This window comes from Orcinus orca, chromosome 17 (assembly GCF_937001465.1).
Source record: "Orcinus orca chromosome 17, mOrcOrc1.1, whole genome shotgun sequence".
NCBI lineage: Eukaryota > Metazoa > Chordata > Mammalia > Artiodactyla > Delphinidae > Orcinus > Orcinus orca.
Window position 1 is genome coordinate 42,885,953 of NC_064575.1, and position 20,886 is coordinate 42,906,838.

The window sequence follows — 20,886 nt, forward strand, 5'->3', positions numbered from 1 at the left end:
TGCTGAAAAATAATGTGGGGAGGGCAGAAGGTAGGAAGTGAAGTGGAGCATCTCACGACTCTGATTTAACTATGTCATCTGAAGATTTGTCCCTAGTTGAAATAAAGCCTCACAAATCACAGGCTCTCTGATGATCTTTTACTAGCTGTCTCCTCTACCTTCTTCACCTTGTTTCATCTCTGTCAGTCTCCTTTGGTTAGGAAGCTAGGTTGTAAGTGATACAAATGGCATTTTATCTTACTGCTCTTCTTTATATAGTATCAAATAGATACCATACGGGTACCTTTCCTTCTTCTCTGGTGGTCCACTATTGCCCCTAGAACTTAAAGCTCTTATCAGAAGATTATTGTATAGAATTTTTAAAATTGTGACATTCATGGAGAAATCTATAATTGATTAAACTTTGAGGATAAATTTGTTGGCTTCCAATGTCCTTGATATCTTATAAATTTTGCAACTCTACATTGTATTTTATAGTTAGGAGTTGTGACTATGTTCTTGTTTCATCAAAGCTGGATTTTCCTCCATATATATTCATTTTTATATTGCTTTGGGTGGAGTTTAATAGAGGGGAGTAAAGTAAAAATGATTTTAATACACTATCTAAATCTGATGTCCAAATCTATACTTAGAAAGGTTATTCTGGCAGCAGTATGGCAAATGGATTACAATGCTGATAACAAAAGCAGATAGTTAAGTCGGAGGTTGTTAGAACAGTTTAAGGGAACAATAGCAAAGTATGAACTAGAACATTATCAGTGAATTGAGAAGAGGGTATAATTTGAGATATTTTTTATTAATAATTGATAGGACTTGGAAATGATTGGACAAGTAGATGAAAAAGGAGAAATAGTAAAATATTATTCCAAGGTTTCTGATTGTAGTGTCTTGAAGAATATTAGTGTTATAACTGAAAGAGGACAGTAGAAGAAGGCTTGGGGGATGAAGTTAATGAGTTTGCATTTGGACACACTGAGCTTGAAGGTATTTGGTAGACTGTTTGAAACTGCTTTAATGGCTCATAATTTGTAATCTCCTACATAGAGGTAATAGATGAAAACCTGGAGTAAGTAGGGAGTATGGTTTGGGAAGAAAATAATGTTGAGAAAGGTGACACGGATATAGCAGGTACATGATAATTAAATGCGATGTTGGGTTTAGCTTGACAATGGCCTCCTGTGGTTGAAGTGGACAGGTATCTCTAGTTGTTAAGGAATTCAACAGTGAGAGGCCATGGGTTATTGGAATATGATCTGGGCAAAGCATTTGTAGTGATAATATTGCACAGACTTTTGTGGATATATGCTAGATCACCCAGTAGACAGAATATGTCCAGATAACTCAATAGTTAGAATATACCTAAATATGAAGCAAAGTTACCAAAAATGTATGTATGTGTAAAGCAATTTGAAGGTTGAAAGTTTAAGAAAACATGTAAGTAGTCATCACAGATGAATGGAGAAAGAAAATGTGGCACATATATACAATGGACTATTACTCAGCCATAAAAAGAAATGAAATTGAGTTTTTTATAATGAGGTGGGTGGACCTAGAGTTTGTCATACAGAATGAAGTAAGTCAGAAAGAGAAAAACAAATACCGCATGCTAATGCATATATATGGAATCAAAGAAAAAAAAAAGGTTCTGAAGAACCAGGAGCATGATAGGAATAAAGACGCAGATGTAGAGAATGGGCTTTAGGACACAGGGTGGGGGGAAGGGTAAGCTGGGACGAAGTGAGAGAATGCCATGGACATATATACACTACCAAATGTAGAATAGGTAGCTAATGGGAAGCAGCCGCATAGCACAGGGAGATCAGCTTGGTGCTTTGTGACCACCTAGAGGGGTGGGATAGGGAGGGTGGGAGGGAGAGGCAAGAGGGAGGAGATATGGGGATATATGTATATGTATAGCTGATTCACTTTGTTATAAAGCAGAAACTAACACAACATTGTAAAGCAATTATACTCCAATAAAGATGCTAAAATAAAAGAAAAATTAGAAATTTTTATTTCTTTAAACTTTTTACAGTTTAATAATAATTCTACTTTGAGTTGTAGATCAAAACCCTCTTTGAGATAATGAGGAAATAGGGATCCAAAATGGAAGCCTTACTGATGGACTTAGAACTGAGTTTGAGTAACTGAACAGTAGAGATAGAATTAAGACCTACAGAAATTTAATAATATGGATCAATCACCAAAACAGCATAACAGATGGAGCAGAGAAGTGAAGTGATTGAGTATCTGCTGAACTGTGTTTTACACCGATACATTTTCTATAAAAGGAAGAGTTTATGTGTTCCCTACTTGAGGCCAACTTTGGGGTTATCTTATATTTAGGGGCTGTGAGTGCCAAATAGGGAGGAGATCAAGTAAGAATGCATAATGCAAAAAAATAGGGTTTCAAAAAAAAAAAAAGGGTTTCAAGAACCCAATTCCTTATAGTTATGACATCTAGGATTTGGATTTTAATAGGAATTGTTACAGAATAGTGTTGGGACTTATTCTAACCAGTGGAACTATTTACTTGTCTATGTTACTAATTTCTATTTGATATTTTTTTCAAAGTTATAAATGTAGCCCTGGAAAATAACTAAGCATTATAAGCCCAGCTTACAATAGGTGATATTGTGGGAGAGTAAATTCACTTTAAAAATAGAACCAGATGGTACCAACATTTTTGGTCGCTCTGATGAATCATAGCATCCAGGCTCTGTGTTTTTTTAAACGGCAGGGACCAGGATCCTCAGTTCCCCATGCTATATTGAATCATGGAGGTTGGCCAGGAGGAACAGGACTTATAAAGCTTTGGGTGAGGTCTTATTCTGCCACACCCAGGCAGGTTCAGTAAGCATTAGGGGATGAGTGAGAAACAGAGCAATCATGGCAAGTTGAAGTAATGATCAAAAATTTGCAGCCTTATTTTGTACACAATCAAGTTTGGTGCAATAAGTTGGGAAGGAAAAGACACACTGTGTACAAATAGAAGATTCAAATGACTCTCCATTCACCTGAATAGAGGAAAAATATCTCAGTGTCTAACCTATTAGATGACAGGATGGTGTAATAATAAGTGCTAACAGCATTACGTTTGTAGGTGATGGATCTTAACATGAGAACACTTAAAATATAGTTTCTCGTTTATTCCCAAATGTTTGTTTCTTCTATATCAAAAAGGAATTTTACAGATAAAAATCTGTCCATTTGCTTCCAAGAGCTTAGCTTTTGAAAATAGCTCAACATTAAGAACCACTCAAGCTCAGTGTAGATAAATAATACAGATAAAGGAGAAGTAAAAAATTTCAAGTTAAAAAATACCTTTTAGAAACATTTGTTTCAAACTTGTCTGGAAAAAAGAAACCTATACCCCTCCAAGAATCTGTGCTGTTTTCAGATTATAGAGAAAATTATCTTTCATTAGCATATGGAATTGAATTATGTTGTTTAAAATGGTAATACAGCTATTGGGACAGAAAGAAATCAACTTAGAATTACTTGCATAAAGTAATGAAGGTAATTTGGGAGAAAAGAGAGAGTTTGAAAATTTTGTTGGTCTACTATTTGCCAAATGCAGAATTTTGTGTTTAGAAAATATAACTTTCTGGATTTCACAAATTATTTTCCTTTTAAAGCTATTTTTGTCAGAAATAAACTTCGAATTGCCAATATAATACAGTATCCTGTTGCAAATTGTAATTTCAGGTGGTAGACAAAACTGCAATATTGTTGGAATCCCAATTGAAGGAGAAATAGAATTTTCTTGCAATCTTTTGAAATATTCCCAAGAACTAAGTTGGCCTTGAGTTTTTAGCTTTCACAATTTCACAAGAAGTGACCCCTTGCAAATAAAAGTATAACTATTTTTATAGTGGTTGGTCTAAAAGTGGTTTTGGTTGTGCTGTTAGAGTCAATCATTTTAACAATAGGCTTTGAGAGTCCTACGTATCAATAGTAATAAGCTATCTTAGTTCTCTTTATAGCAATCCCAGAAAACAGAATATTACTGAGAATGACCAAAAATCTACAAACACTTGTTTGTAATATTATTACATCAAATGAGAAAACAGTAGGTAATTATGGAATGCTTTTGAAGCAAGCACATCAGCCTACTATTTACAGATCTTAAATAGAAAGTTTTTTGGGGATTGAAATAAGGGTTGGCAGCATCTATGTAAAAAGAATGTGCCTTTTCCCTTTGCCTTTGCCTTAACCTCTGTCACTGGGAGTCCGCTGGGGCCTGGGTTTGTTTCTGTGTTCCTGGGCTTCTGTTTACCACTCCTTGAGTAATATATTCTTGCTGAGAGATTTCATCACAGGAATGGTAGAGAACAAGATTGTGAGGAATTTAGCAATAACGAGAAAGATGAGAATACAAAGGACCCATAGCTTGTTTCCTGTTTGTTTTTCAGGGCATATGGGTCAGTACATATATATTTACAATATGCTTTGCTGCCAATGTGGGGCTGCTGTTTGGTGTTGTGTGTACCATAGCTATTGTGATTGGTCGTTTCCCAAGGTAAGATCTTATTTAAATGCTGTTTATTCTGACACAGCAGCAAATATACTGTTGCCAGTTACTTTTATTTCTGTGGAATAGATAGTATTACTCTCATGTTTTATTTATATAGAAGTTTTTATCTACATGTGATATATAACAGCACTGGTCTTAATGAGGACCAGTCAGAACTATAAAATAGAATATATAAAATCTATTAAAGTAAACAAATTAAACCCACAGCTATACAGTGCATCACAGAGCTATTTTTTTAAGTGAATGGATATAGTATTTAATGAGACACAAACCATATAACAATGTAATCATTTGAAAAGTTAAATAACCTCAAAAAATTTAATTTTTCAGAAGCTTTATTAATCTAGCTACTTTTTTCTAGATAATTTATTAATGAACACATTCTTTTTGTTTTTTACGGCACATCTGTAAACCATTCCATATTTTGATCAATTCTTTTTCTGTTTCCCAATGTTCATCATCCGATAATGCTTCTACTCACTTCTCATCCTTCCCTTGAAATTCTTTGTGAAATAATATATTCTTAAAAATTTAAGTTTTACCTCTATAGATTCTATCTTTATGAAGTTTCTATATATAGATTCATTGTTATGTGGTCCAATCTTGCCATTGATTCCCTCTTTACTTCCTTTACCCTAAAACAAGATTTTCTTAAATACCGTATACTTTCTAGCCTTCTCCCTTATTGCTCTTCTTTATCAATCCACCTCTTTAGCTTGAAGATATGGTAGCTGGGAGCCCAGGTGAGATAAATTACATTCTAAAATCTCTATTTAGATGTCTCTGTTTCTGAGGATCCCAGAGAGACACACATTTACCAGTGTCTTATGAACAAATGGGATATAGCATCTAAACCATTCTAAATATGTTCTAATTGTTAAAATAAAATGGCTTATCCTTTTTATTTCTTCATGGTTGATGTAGTAATTTGGAAATGACATTGTATTTTATATCTACCTTAATTCTAGAGCAAAGACTCTGAGTATAAAAAATATGAAAGAAATGGAATTTAAAGTGAAGACAGAAATGGATGATGTAAGTTTAGTTTCCTTTTCCTTCGTGCAATTAATAATTTTTGTAGGCCAGATAGTTTCAAGGTATCATAAGCAGATAAATTACTACTTTAAAAATGATAATTCTATTGTTGATTAGTTTGAACTTTCAGTGGCATGTGTAACCACCATATATATAGCAATCAACATGCAACAAATCAATAGAACAACAACAGAAAGCTTGTATCAGCATACAGATAAGAGGATAGCATGGTTCATAGATGTAAAGTTCACAGAATAATCATGGCCCAGACTAGTTCAGTTATTTGGAAACCTCTTTTCCATTATTAAGTTGACATAAAACAGTCAAACTAAACTAATAGTCTATTCCAAATAAAATGATGGAGGAAGATAGGGAATAGGGAAGGGAATAAAGCAAAGTGGGGTCATGGTATTTGTTAACACAATCAGTGACCCTCTGTTTTATTAGCAGAGGGTAATTGATGCCACCAGGATTTGTTTCTTGCACAGTGGACACCTTTTTAAGGAAACAACATATAAATTGTCTCATTCAATCCATGTTTAGGCAGGCCAATTATGTTTGAGTTCTAGCTTCTTGTTCTGAAGGATGACCCAAACAAGTTTAAAGTGAAGAAAGAAAATGTCAACTTGAATTTTTGTCAATTAAAAAAATTGGCCTTACTTTGAACCTGCTTTGTAATGTTTCACTAACCTTTTTTTTTTTCTTTATTTTTCATTTTTACTTGTTTTAGTACCCCATGATTGCCCTCAGAACAGAGAGAACTAGCCTCCTATCAGAAGGATCAGTGTCAGGGTATTTCTGAGTAGACTGGAAGTAGAAAGTAGCAGCAGGAGTCCTTCTGTGACACCTAGGGAAATGGCTTGTGTTTTTTAACAAGTATGGAAAGATTTGCTTCATAGAAAGCTATTGGAGTTCAAAGACTTTGAAGGTGTCCCAGGCTCAAATTTTCCACCAATGCTGCCTTCCTTTCCTATCCCTTTCTTTTCTTCCTTTAAATTTTCCATGGGAATTTAATGCTTATGCAAAGTCCCAGACTGACTCAGGCCTCTAAAGTCCTCAGTGTATCCACCCCACACGTACAGCCATATACCGTAGCCTTGACATTCTTAGCTTTGAAACAGAATTCTCAGTTTAAAGATCACTGGTTAATAAATTCTACCTAATTCATACCTTCTTCTCAAGCTAAATATGTGAGGAAGTGAATGAGGGGATTTGCAGGAAGATGAAAGTGCTGAAATTTCTCCATGTCTTTAAAACTTGATTTGTTCTAGTCTAGCCACCTACCTGAATAATAACTGTGTCACATGGAAATCTTAATTTTATTAGAATATTACACCTCACTAGTTATTTAATGTTTTGTACCAAAACTAAGAGGGAAAACAGTAAGATAGAGAAAGATTTGAATATGAACTCTTAGGTGGAACTTTTAGCTAACTTCAAGAGTAGTGGTGATCTGTCACTCCTCCCTTCTGTTTATGCACGCTCCCACCCCTTCTTCACATGAAACACTCACTCTCAATTTGGAAGACCCCTCCCCACTCAGTGAATTCAACTCTATTGAGAATTTCTTTTCTTGCCCCATTTGAGTCTCTGTTCCTTAATAAATACCTAGCTTTAAAAAGTATATTATCTTAAAGCATATTGGCACAAACATGTGGTGTGATTAGTGAGTCCATTTAAGATGTGGGTCTTTGTCATAACTAAACCTGACAGGCCAAATAATTGTTTTATTTTTGGCTTATAAGAGATTTCCTCTTGATTAAAAGTTAATTTGGTAGGGCTTCCCTGGTGGCGCAGTGGTTGAGAGTCCGCCTGCCTATGCTGGGGACACGGGTTCGTGCCCCGGTCCGGGAAAATCCCACATGCCGCTGAGTGGCTAGGCCCATGAACCATGGCCGCTGAGCCTGCGCGTCCGCAGCCTGTGCTCCGCAACGGAAGAGGCCACAACAGTGAGAGGCCCGTGTACAGCAAAAAAAAAAAAATTAATTTGGTAACTTAAGCGTTTTTGTTTTCTTGAATTGTTTATTTTCAGCAAATCTTCTAACTTTCTAGAGTTTAAACAGTTGTGTAGCTATAGAAACTTTTTGACATTATCTAGCTTAAAAATTTACCTATGTTAGCACTCGTGGTTCCAGTGGGGAGAGAAGGAGGAAACAGGGAGCCCCTGCCACCGCTGCCACCACCATGTCTGTGCTGGTGGTGTGGGAAAAGAGGCGTGAATCCCAAGGTGCTACCGTAGTTGTTGCCGCTGCGGGAGGGTCGGCGGTGGGAACGTAATGGAAGATATAAACTAAACATCGACAGCATCATCCAATGGCTGCTGGAAGTGAGAGTGTCCAAGCCTGGTAAGAATGTCCAGCTACAGGAGAACGAAATCAGAGGACTTTGCTTAAAGTTCGGAGAGATCTTCCAAAGTCAGCCTATCCTACTGGAACTTGAAGCACCACTCAAAATATGTGGTGATATCCATGGGCAGTAGTATTATTTGCTTTGACTTTTTGAGTATGGTGTTTTCCCGCCAGAAAACAATTACCTGTTTTTTGGGGACTATGTGGACAGGGGATAGCAGTCATTGGAGACTATCTGCCTCTTATTGCCTTACAAAACCAAATATCCCGAGAATTTTTTTCTTCTCAGAGGAAATCACGAATATGCCAGCATCAATAGAATCTATGGATTTTATGATGAATGTAAAAGAAGATACAACATTAAACTATGGAAAACTTTCACAGACTGCTTTAACTGTTTACCGATAGCAGCCATCATGGATGAGAAAATATTCTGCTGTCATGGAGGTTTATCACCAGGATCTTCAGTCTATGGAGCAGATTCAGTGAATTATTCAACCAATTGATGTACCAGATCAAGGTCTTCTTTTGTGGTCTGACCCTGATAAAGATGTCTTAGGCTGGGTTGAAAATGACAGAGGCGTGTCCTTCACATTTGGTGCAGAAGTGGTTGCAAAATTTCTCCATAAGTATGATTTGGATCTTATATGTAGAGCCTATCAGGTGGTTGAAGACGGATATAAATTTTTTGCAAAGAGACAATTGGTCACTCTGTTTCCTGCACGCAGTTGTTGTGGAGGGTTTGACAATGCAGGTGCCATGATGAGTGTGGATGAAACACTAATGTGTTCTTTTCAGATTTTAAATCCTGCAGAGAAAAAGAAACCAAATACCATGAGACCCATAACACCTCCAAGGGGTATGATCACAAAGCAGGCAAAGAAATAGATGTCATTTTGACACTGCCTACTTGAGACTTGTAACATATACTCTATATCCTTCATTTTTAAAACTGAAATGTATATTGGTCAGCTTTTACAAACAACTTTAGTGATGGTGCTAAAGCTATACAGCCCAGGACAGTTTATCCTGTGTAAGGGGTGAGTGTATAGTTGATCTTTTTTTAAAAATTCAGTACAGCCCATGAATAATGTAAATGCTCATTTTCTTTAGGATATAGAGACCTAGTATGCTCAATCTGTACATTATTGTCATAAAATGCATACTGTTGGATACAAAACACTGTGAACTTTTTTGTTTGTTTGTTTGTTTCAAAGGAATTGCTTGTTTTTCTCTCATTGTCTTGTCATGTACAAACTAGTTTTTTTTTTTTTTTTTTTTTTGCGGTACATGGGCCTCTCACTGTTGTGTTGTGGCCTCTCCCGTTGCGGAGCACAGGCTCCGGACGCGCAGGCTCAATGGCCATGGCTCACGGGCCCAGCCGCTCCACAGCATGTGGGATCTTCCCGGATCGGGGCACGAACCCGTGTCCTCTGCATCGGCAGGCGGACTCTCAACCACTGCGCCACCAGGAAAGCCCACAAACTAGTTTTTATAGCTATCAAAATTAGGAGTAACTTTCAACCTTACCAGCATCACTGGTATATATATTTAATTAAATCACACTTTCCCCTGTGGTATACTTAAAATGACAATTAAAGCCATTATTTGACATTATAAAGCCATTATGACTCTTTCCTAAAGCCAAAGTTTCTGTTGAAATATGTATTGACACTCCCCTAAGTACAAGGTGGCATGGTTGTGTACCCCTGCTGCCTTCATGGGGATTCAAAAACAGGTTTTTGAGTTTGAATACCAATTAGTAACATAGTGCTGTTTAAGCTATTGATTAAAGTTAATAACATTTTGTATGATTTCCATATAGTCTTTTCACTAAGTAATCCTTTTACAGTTATATCAGGCTTGAACCCGTCCATTCAGAAAGCTTCAAATTATAGAAATAATACTGTTCTATATGAGTGACCAATTATGCTTTCTTTCCCTACATTCTTTATTCTGTGGTGAAATTGAGGCTTATAAGTCAAAACAAAGGAACTAACTTACTATCCACCAGTTTATACAGAACTCACAGTATCTATGACTGTTTTAAAACTAAGATCTGTTTAAAAGAAATCTGTTTCAACAGCTGACCATGTGGTAAAAATGAATTCAGACTTATTAAATGATGGAATTGTTTAAAAAAAAATTACCTACTTTAAAAAGCAAGGAATCTAAGAGAGGTTAAACTAATTGTCCAAATTCATATATCTGATATTTTCTTTTATCTTTCTATCTCTGCCTGTCTGTGTCTCCTCCTCAATGTGAGTACTAAAGTCTGAAGGGATATTGCTTTATTTAGTTGGTAAGGAGTTATCATTTCATAGAACTTACCATCCTCTCAGTTTCTAAGACAGACCCCTGCCCCAAAGGTCATGGAGAAGATGGTATTGCCAGGAAGACCTGGGCAAATGGCCAAAGCAGACACCTTTTGTATTGAAATTTTTCCTTCCTCATTTCCTCATGTCTTGCCTACATCCTAAATCCAATGTAATCTAGGCCTGCCCAAAGTGAAATTACCTTCCTGATAATACCTCTTGGTTTCTTTCTCTCAATCAGAACTATCAGTCACTTGTAAGGTTATATTCCTGCCTAAGGAAGACTATGTCATTATGAGGTAAATGACTTGACAATGACCCTTTAGGACATATTTTCATTTTTAAAAATACTGATGGCTAGGTAAAGGAATTTTAAATTTCTAGACTGAGTGGAAGAGGTACTTTTAGGAGGATAAGTCTTCATGATACTCTTTGGATAGTCTAGGCTGTTGCCTCCCCAAAACCCAATTAGTAGGAATAAGGACCATTTTTCGGAAAAGCTGCAGACTTATCTCATGGTTACTAATGTTTCTTAATAAAGAGGAAGTACATATTTTCCCTGAGAAGTATGATAGTATACTAAATTCTCCAAAGAAATTTTAATGAAAACATCAGCCAGGAGATTGCTTCCATAACTGAGTGGCATTTGGACTTGTAGGATTTTGATTCATTGTAGGATTTATTTCTTTCAGAACTCTGAATCTATTCCTTTTTTTTTCCTTGTAAAAGGAAACGCTGCAGCAGGTGAAAATTATCTCAATAAACAACCCACTTGTTTTTCTGAATGTAAAGAAGTTTCATACTGATCTAATGAACATAATCCAAAAAGAAAATGCCAACAACCAGCCACTTGATGAAATCAGCAAGGTAGGGTCAACTCTTTCATGATTACAATATCATGCTACAGATAACCTTATATCATGATACCCCAAAAACGTTATCATGTAAATATAATATGTTATAAAAGTGTTCAGAGATCTCTTCCTGAACAAAACCTTATATTGTATTATACTTTTTATTTGGCTCTTGTAGTTAGCTTTTAGGTAATCGCTTTTGTTCATTCATTTGTTCAGTTGTTCACTTACTCATTAATTCAGCATATATCTAATGGACATGTGTACTAAGTGCTATAACCCTGAGGAGAATAAATAAGACAAATCACTTAAATCAAATGATCTTTTTACCAAGAGAAAGAAGAGTTAGATCTACCTCTAAAAGAGAATATAGTAAATAACTCAGAGAAGGATAAACTGTTGCCATCATTATAACGTTATTTTAAAATGCCATCATTCTTTATCTCCATAAATTATCTCAATTAACACAGATAGTAAATCAAATGTGCATCAGGATGAGTTCATGTGAATGAGCTATCTGTAATCATTTGAATCCTTAAGCTCTCTGCAATGTTAAGAGCAGGGACTTTGGAGCTAAGCTGCCTGGGTGAGCCACTTAGGAATGGTGGGATCCTAACCAAGATATTTAATCTTTTCTGTTGCAGTTTCCTAATCAGTACTAGAGATGATTAAATGAGCTAATATACACAAAGAAATTAGAATAGTGTCTGGCCTACTCAATACTATAAAGTCTTAGCTAGAGGGCTTCCCTGGTGGCGCAGTGGTTGAGAGTCCGCCTGTCGATGCAGGGGACACGGGTTCGTGCCCAGGTCCGGGAAGATCCCACATGCCGTGGAGCGGCTAGGCCCATGAGCCATGGCCACTGAGCCTGCGCGTCCGGAGCCTGTGCTCCGCAACAGGAGAGGCCACAACAGCGAGAGGCCCGCGTACCGCAAAAAAAAAAAAAAAAAAAAAATCTTAGCTAGAATTATTAGTTTGATTCAGTGCAAATAATGCCCTCTCAATGAAGCATTTCTTGACTTTTAGATAACAAAGATCTCTTTTTTCTCTTGTATCCTTGAGCATATACTACCTCCCAGTCAGTCAGATACATAGGAGACCTTGGCCCTTCCACTTCTGGTATCTCAGGAGCTAATTCCACACTCCTGTCTCTGCAGCTTCATGCTTCTGCCTCTGGGCCTCATAGTGATCCACATAACAGAGGTCCTAAATACAAGATCAAATATGAAATTTGCTGGGCACAGTTCAAAATGAAAATGTGAAGTTCCTTTTTCAACAGTTGTTATGAATTTCAAAATGGTGACAACAGAGCATTAAGCCAAATGAGAGACCCTTCTAAGCATGGGGTCCTGTGTGACTGCACAGGGCTCAAGCCCATGAAGCTGGCCCTGTCTATATATCTCCAGACCTTCTTTACCCCTCACTGTGATCTTTAGGATGTCACTTTCATTGGAATATTAGGAACCAGCACCTTTGATTTTGGGGTGAGAAGAACTTGCTCTTATGCCAAAGGGGGAGATATATTCCTAATTGTTCAAGTTGTATATTAGGCCTATTTTTAATCACAAAGCCATTCTATACCTTACAGAGTGTTAAACTGTATTATGAGAGAGGTAGGCTCTTGCGGCTGACGTTAAGCTCATAACACCATGCATAACAATATTGTGGGAAAATCTGTCTAGAGTGTCAAATAACCTAATTAACCCACAAGAAGTTGTGGTCTTATTTTACCAAAATCTAAATTTACTTATTGAAATAATATACTAGATTGTGGGCTTTATCATTTCTAGTAGAGTACCTGACATGAGGATTCTTATAACAAATTATTTACCGATAGTCGATAGTGTTTTCCTTAGAATATTTTCCTGCAAGATTAAGGTTGCTCCAACTTGTTTTCAGAAATTGCAAATTGGTGTGTGTTTACCTTGTAGTGTACCTTAGAAACAAATCTCATTAACACAGTCTTCTGTGAGAAGGTTCTACATATATGATTTTTACCTACTTGGGACTTCAGAAAATTGAGTCTAAAAATCAAATAGAGTTTATTGAATCTAGGTTTTTGGTACGTAATGGCACCCAAAAGGATTCTTTAACTCAGAACTTTATGATGGTGAGAAAGAATTTGTTGAAACTGAGCTCTACTCTAATGATAATAAAGCAAATATTGTATGTATATTTGTATGTTATGAATTTTAAAGGACACAACAAGGACTCAGATGGCACTCTGGAATTCCTCCTCTCAGAGGAACCTGGGGTAAACCTTTATTCAGAATGCTTAAAAGGATAGTCTTGAGCATGGATGATCTTTTGGGCAACTCATATTGTCCTTGTCACACACTGTCTGCCTAGGATATCTACTTATTTTAAGGACTATGCACTTATTGTAAGTTCAGTTTTGGAGTAACAAGTCTGCATCAATTAATCTCTGCTGCAGCTTTGCCTCCCTGTATCAGGCTGAACATAGCAGTCTATAGTTGTTCCTTGAACTGGAGTGCTCTGCCAGGGACTTGATCTTCTCTTCTCTGACAGATGAATTTTCAACAGATAGTAGTGATGGAAGGGCATTTTAAACATTCCAGAGCAGGAAGATTTACATCCTATTCAAAACATAAACTGAAAAAGGATCCCCTGTTAGGTTATGTAACAATATACTTCTATATCATTATACTGCTCTACTTCCTGTATATCACTATTAAATATCTCCCTGAATGCAGAAGCTTAGAAGGATCTCAGACTGCTAGTGTTTGATGGATTCATGCTCATTATTATATAGGCTACAGATATTCACTATAATATTATCACCATTTTGTGGTCTCACTTTGCAAGAGAAGTTTCAATCTGCTGTTTACCTAAAATTTTCTTTTGCTCAGACAAGGTTTTTTTTTTTAAAGTAGATTTTAGTTTTTGGAACAGTTTTAGATTTACAGAGAAAAATTGAGAAGTTAGTATAGAGAGTTCCTATATACCCCACACCACACAGTTTCCTCTATTATTAACTTCTTGTATTAGTGTGACATATTTATTATAATCGATCAACCAATATGGGTACATTATCATTAATTATAGTCCATGCTTTATTCAGATTTACTTAGTTTTACCTAATGTCCTTTTACTGCTCCAGAATTCCAGCCAGGATATTACATTACAGTTAGTTGTCCTGTCTCCTTAGATTCTCTTGGCTGTGATAGTTTCTTAGACTTTCCCTTTTTTGATGGCCTTGACAGTTTTGAGTAGTACTGGTCAGGTATTTTGTAGAATGCCCCTCTGGTGGAATTATCTCTTATTTTTCTCATGGTAGGACTGGATATATGGGTTTTCAGGAGGAAAACTATAGAGGTGAAGTGCCATTTTCATCACATTGTTTCAAGGGTACAAATATAAACGTGATTTATCACTGTTGATGTTGACCTTGATCACTTGGATGAGATAGTATTTGTCAGGTTTCTTCACTGTAAAGTTACTCTTTTTTCCCCTTTCCATGCTGTAGTCCTTGAAAGCAAGTCACTCTGTGCAGCCTGTACTTAAGGAGTGTGGAGTCATTCTCCACCTTCTCGAGGGTGGAGTATCTGATTTAAACTTCTTCTGCAGGAGAGATTTCAGACAAGGTATTTTAAGAGGAGGGAAAGGAATCACATTTGTTGACTGTCTCTCAAGGGCAAGTCCCTTTAAGTGGGCTATCTAACTTAATTGTTATCAGCCCCATGATGTAACTGACTTTACCTGAATGTTACAAAAAAGGAAGGTTGAGACTTAGAAATGTAAAATAACCTGGTGAAAATTATTTGATAACTGTCAGAATCAGACTTAAAACATATAAGCTGAACCACTGGGATTAAGAAGGGAAAATAGATGTTTTGTGGTCACCCTCTAAGATGAAATCTGATTTCATGAGAAAAGCAATATAATGTAGAAGTTTGAAGCATGAGGTGCAGAGTGGAAAGACATGAGCTCAGGTTCTAACTCAGTTCTTACTAGCTTTGTGACTTTGGTCAGATTATTTAACCATTTCAATCTTTAGAAGTCTTCCAAATTCAGAAATTTTCCAACTTTCGGATGAAAAATGAGATCAGTAGTAAATTCATAGGATTATTCTGAGGATTAAATGATTAATGTCAAGTTCTTGGTATATAATAAGTACTCAAGAAATAACAATTGTTATCATCATTAACAGTACTAACAATAACACATTTTTGAGAAGTACCGGGCATGTTATAATTTTAGAGGAATCAATTATTTTTAATTTCAAAGAAGTTTAATTGTAGGATATAGAGTCGTTTTCATTCTCCAGCATTTCCATAAATCAGGAATGTTTTTTCTTGGACATTTTCATGGAGCTTCAGATGAACAGCTAACTTTAAAAATATTTATTTTTATTGGAATATGGTTGATTTACAATATTGTGTTAGTTTCAGGTTACAACAAAATGATTCAGTTATACAAACATATGTATCTTTTTTTTTCAGATTCTTTTCACTTACAGGTTATTACAAAATATTGAGTACAGTTCCCTGTGCTACACAGTAGGTCCTTGTTGGTTATATACATCATATATAGTAGTGTGTATATGTTAATCCCCAAATCCTAATTTATCCTTCCCCCACACTTTCCCCATTGGTAACCATACCCTTGTTTTCTATGTCTATGAGTCTGTTTTTGTTTTGTAAATAAGTTCATTTGTATCATTATTTTTTAGATTCCACATATACGCGATATCATATGATATTTATCTCTGTCTGGCTTACTTCACATTACTCAGCCATAAAAAAGAATAAAATAATGCCATTTGCAGCAACATGGATGGACCTAGAGTTTATCATATTAAGCGAACAGCTAACTTTTGTATAATATGAAATATATGGTTGGCGGTCTCTCTTTGAGAGTGCTGTGTTAATGAAGTTAATTTCTGACTGGATACGCTACAATGAAAAACACGTACAAATGTTCAATTCCTGATCAAATATTAAAACAAACTTAATCTTGCAGAAAACGTTCTAAAGAAGATGGTTTGACTTGATAGTTTAAATTATCTACTGAGCTAACATAAGCTTAGAACTAATTATTTTATTATTTTAGTTTGTTGTATTTATCATTCTGAAAAAAGCTAGGAAAAATAATTATTGGATACTAGTTTCCTTTGTTATTTATGGAGAAAAGAATGATGTTCTTTTTCAGGGACAGAAATGAATTTTTATAATGTTATTCTTCTTTATATTTGTTTTCATTTCAGTGTGAACAAAACACATTGCTCAATTCTCTATCCAATGGCATTTGCAATGGTGAGTTAGCTTAAAAAACAACTAAGTGTTCTGACTTGAATATAGACCAGAGAATGAAATCTTCTTCCCCTTCTTCTCCCTCTCTGCCTCCTACTTCTTTCTTCCCTCTCTCCTCCTGGTCTACATCCTCCGTCCTCTCTCCACCTTCTCTTCCTCCCTCCTCCTATTCTCTCCTCCTCCATCTCCCTCCTCTTTGCCTACTCCATCCTCCTCTCTTTTTTCTCTCTTCCTCCTTCTTTCTCTTATCTCTCTCCTATTCTGTCCTCCCCCTTCCTCCTTCTTTTCTTCTTCTTCCCTCTCATCCTCCTAATCTTTTAGAAGTGAATTTAAGATGTATAAACCTACAAAGGATGAAGGTGTAAAACTTTATTATGAGGCGTTAAGAATACCTGAAACACAAATTAATGGTACTTTTTTTGTAAAAATGGAAGAAAATACAATGTCCACTGATCAGAATGTACAATATTGAAAAGATGTTCTCGAATTTATTTATAGATATAAATTGAATCACAATTAAAATTCCAATAGGACATTTTAATGGCAATTGACAAGCTCATTCTCAATTTTGTACAAAAACAAATGGCTAAGAATAGGCACAACTGTTGAAATATATGAACAAGTGGGAGAACATGTTTTCTTATGTATGTATAGATGTATTATAAAGCCCTAATAATCAGTGGAGTGTGGTACTGGTTCAAAGATAAGTGAACAGATCAATAGGACAGAGTAGAGAGCACAGAAGTAAGGAAAAAATCTCACATATATTGGTGTTTTATTTGTGACAAATGTGGCATTTGTGACAAAAGCAGTGAGTAAAAGACAGTCTTGTTAATATACAATGATGAGACAATCATGTATCCATAATGAATGAAATTAGACCTTTATCTCATACCATACCCCAAATCAGTACCAGCTGGACCAAAGTCCTAGGAGTGGTAGACAAATTATAAATTTAGAAGAGAACATAGGAGAATATATATAAGAAATGTTAAACATTATCATTAAAATTCACTAGATTATTATCAAGAGCTTTTGTTTACCAAAACGCATCATATAAAGCATAAAGAGATAAGCCAGAGTAAAAAGAGATAAGTGTAACAAATAAAATGGAGAAAGAATTGCACTCCCCAGGATATCAAGGAGTAAAAATGGCAGATGGCCTGTTAGGAAAATGGGCAAGAGACATGAACAGACATTTCACAAAATGAGACATTTTCAAATATACCAATAAACATATGAGAATATGCTTAAATTCACTATTGTTATTTATAATAATTATTGAGGAAATGTAAATTAAATTCATAATAAATAACACTACATATATATGTATATATATGTGTATATATGTATATATATATATATACATATATACACATATATATATATATAATTGATATTTTTAAAAGTCTGACAATACCAAGTATTGGTGAGGATGTACAGCAACAAAAAGTTTCTTGCAGTGCTAGTGGGAGTGTAAACTGTTACAACCACCTTGGAAAAACAGTTTCACAATATCATATAAAGTTGAAGATACCATACCTTATGACCAGCAATTCCACTCCCAGTTATACATTCTAGCAATTTACATAAACAAGAATGTTCACACAGTATTGGTTGTAACTACACAAACCTGGAAACAGCTCGTATTTCAAAAAAAAATTATCAGGTATATATAACTATGGAATATTTGTACATTTGAATTTTTATTTGATATATTTATTATACTATATATATATACAATAATGAAAACTAGATGAGTCTTATAAACTTAATTGGCAAAAATAAAAAGATGAAAGAAAACATTAAATTCAAATTCCATTATATAAACTTAAAAAAAACAACAGGAAAAGCTGACATACTGATTTTTGTTCTTCTAAAGACAATAAAAAAGGAATCTCTTAATATCTGTACCTGGAAACACATACAAGATTGTTCATAGTAGCTTTGTTTATAATTCTCCCAAATGCAGAAACAACTAAAATATTTATTAACAGTACAGTGGATAAAGAACATATGGAATGTTTATATAAATACATATTATAATAAATACATATTATAATATCTATTATATTACTTTATGTAAAGTATTCTAAATAAATGTATAACATATAGAATAGAATAAAATAAATATCATATAAATATATGAATTAATTGCATGACCCACATCAACATGGATGCAGCTCAGATGTTAGCTTCTCTGGTCTCTTCTGACTTCTTGTAGCGAATTTACTTTCTCCTACATTGTGCTTTCAAAGGACGCTTGTATAATACTGGTATTGTACTTATTTAATGATCATTTCTTAAAGATCTCACTTTTCTGCTAATCTGGAAACTTTTTAAGGGCATTCTCACCTCTGCATCATTAGATCAGGCTCACTTTGCACAGAGCAGTAGCTGATGGTCATGGTCACCTTTGCTCTGTCCTTGTGAAATTTTGGCACCCAGTGGCCCTTTTATAGTAGCTAGGACTGGTTGACCAGAATATTTTTCTGGTATTTTCCTTCTCTCCCCTCTTCTGACACTCCAAAGTATCTAGGTTCTCCCATCTCTCACTCTTGTTCAGGGGCAACCTCCTGTTCTCACTTCCCTGTGCTTTAAATCCTCAGGTTTCATTTACTGCTCATGTTCTTGGTTTCCTCTCTCAATTTAACTAGTAAAACCTATAACTCTTGGTTTTATTGCCTTTACATTTTCACTTCTGTGACTCTAATTCTGTCTTTAACCATATTCAAAATGAATTAGTATGACTTTCATATATTTTTTTTCTGTTATGAGACAGTCTTTGTCTTACTCCATGGATAGAAAATACCCAGTTTCCCATGCTTACATCAGACAGAATTAATTAATCAAGGCACTTCCTCCTATGAGCCAAAGTAACCTGAGAATCTTCTAAACAGGCAGTTTTAAGAAGCTGCTACAAATGGTTGGTGTTGACACACAAGCTGAGATGTAGTTGCCATCCCAGCTTTATTATATTCTGTGATGTAATGATACATTAATCTTAAATCACCTTTTTAAAAAAGCCTTCTTATGCATTAGAGATTATAAAGATTCCCTTCTGAGGATCAAGTGCCCACTCCTCATCTAAAACCCTTCCTTATTTTCTCAAACTGATTTCCCTTTCACTACACATTACACAAGTTCTCTATCCCAATCAGATGAATCAGTTCATGGCCCCTACATCTAATTTTATTGTCCCTGGATCTGATCCTTTATTTATCTTCTCCCTTCTAGAACAATCTACTTTTTGCCAATCCAAATACTATATTTTCTTCAAGGTTTAATAGAGAAGTAAAGTAAATTGAAGGGACACACTCTTTGGCAATCTCAGGTAGACAAAGAAGTCAGCCAGATCCATAGAGGGGAATATACAGTCAAGTGCAGCCTGGAATTCAGTGTCTTCAGCTGTAAGATGGAAATCATAGTAACATGGAGAGACTACCACATGCCTCACTCAGTCACATATCGCCTTACATGGTTATAAAGTTGTTTCATTCATCCATATTTTCCTCCTAACTAGATTTTTAAGGGAAGAAATGTATTTTAAATTTCCATTGCATTATCCTTCATTGTCCAATGAACACTAGGTCAGTGAATGAAAATTACAGTGCTAATATTTGTATAGCACTTCCAAGTTTTCAAAGGACATTCTTCTGAATAACTGAAATAGATAATTGGCAACTATACTTCCATTTTCAAATAGGTAATAGGATACTATTCATTTTACTGATGAAAATGTTGAGGACATAGATAACTAGCTTGCTCAGGATTGTGCAGTTGGTTAGGGACAGAGGAGGAACTCAAGTCCCTGTCAAACACAGACATGTGTACAGGAAAGGGTGCTTAAAGCTGGGATTTGGGAGTTCTGAGCCAGATGCAGTCTGCAGGAACACAACCAAGAAGGGTGTGTTGGTGCTAATACAGGGAAAAGGAGGTAACAGACAGCACCATCTTCCTCTTCTTTGGTTGAAAGCTTGTGAAAATGGACATAGAGGATGGACTTAAAAGAGATTTCAGTATGTAATTAACATAAACAGCACGGTTTAGGTGTTGGGGGAAGAGAGAGGGCAATACAAATGATGATTTGAAGCTTTGAACCACTCAAACTGGGATAAATAACAGGAAATCCAGGAGGGTAGCTAAAAGGAAAGGGAAGTTTATTTTAGGAGATGGTGAATTTAAGATACTGGGAGATCATCAGGAGACATCCATGAGTTTTGGGGACCACTGAAGAGATCTGGAAGTAACTAAAGCAAAGGGGGATATCAGCTGGGAAAGGGAGTAGGAAAGAGGAAAGAGAATAAAAAATACCCCCTCCAAACAATCTTTACAGAAGAGGAAGATTGGATTGAAAAATCAAAATATGTAAATACATATAAACTACATAAATAATAAGATGGAAATCATCATATTTCTCTGAATGAAAACAAAAATTGCACAAATGTGAACAAATCTTCCATTAACATGTTTAGTATGTTGTGTTCCAAAACACTTTAGTCACATTGTGCCATTACCAAGAGG

The 20,886-nt window shown here is 35.5% G+C and overlaps 1 protein-coding gene and 1 pseudogene across 1 annotated transcript in view; both read left to right on the forward strand.

Annotated features, from left to right (window-relative positions):
* The window catches only part of SLC26A7 (solute carrier family 26 member 7), a 183,671-nt gene that overhangs the window by 130,795 nt on the left and 31,990 nt on the right, over window positions 1–20,886 (forward strand). The window contains exons 11-14 of the mRNA XM_004283220.3: window positions 4,416–4,522; window positions 5,506–5,572; window positions 10,965–11,102; window positions 16,317–16,365. Of these exons, the coding sequence (XP_004283268.1) occupies window positions 4,416–4,522; window positions 5,506–5,572; window positions 10,965–11,102; window positions 16,317–16,365 (361 nt within the window). The remainder of the gene's footprint in view (window positions 1–4,415; window positions 4,523–5,505; window positions 5,573–10,964; window positions 11,103–16,316; window positions 16,366–20,886) is intronic.
* Window positions 5,738–9,843, forward strand: LOC105748715 (serine/threonine-protein phosphatase PP1-gamma catalytic subunit B-like; annotated as a pseudogene).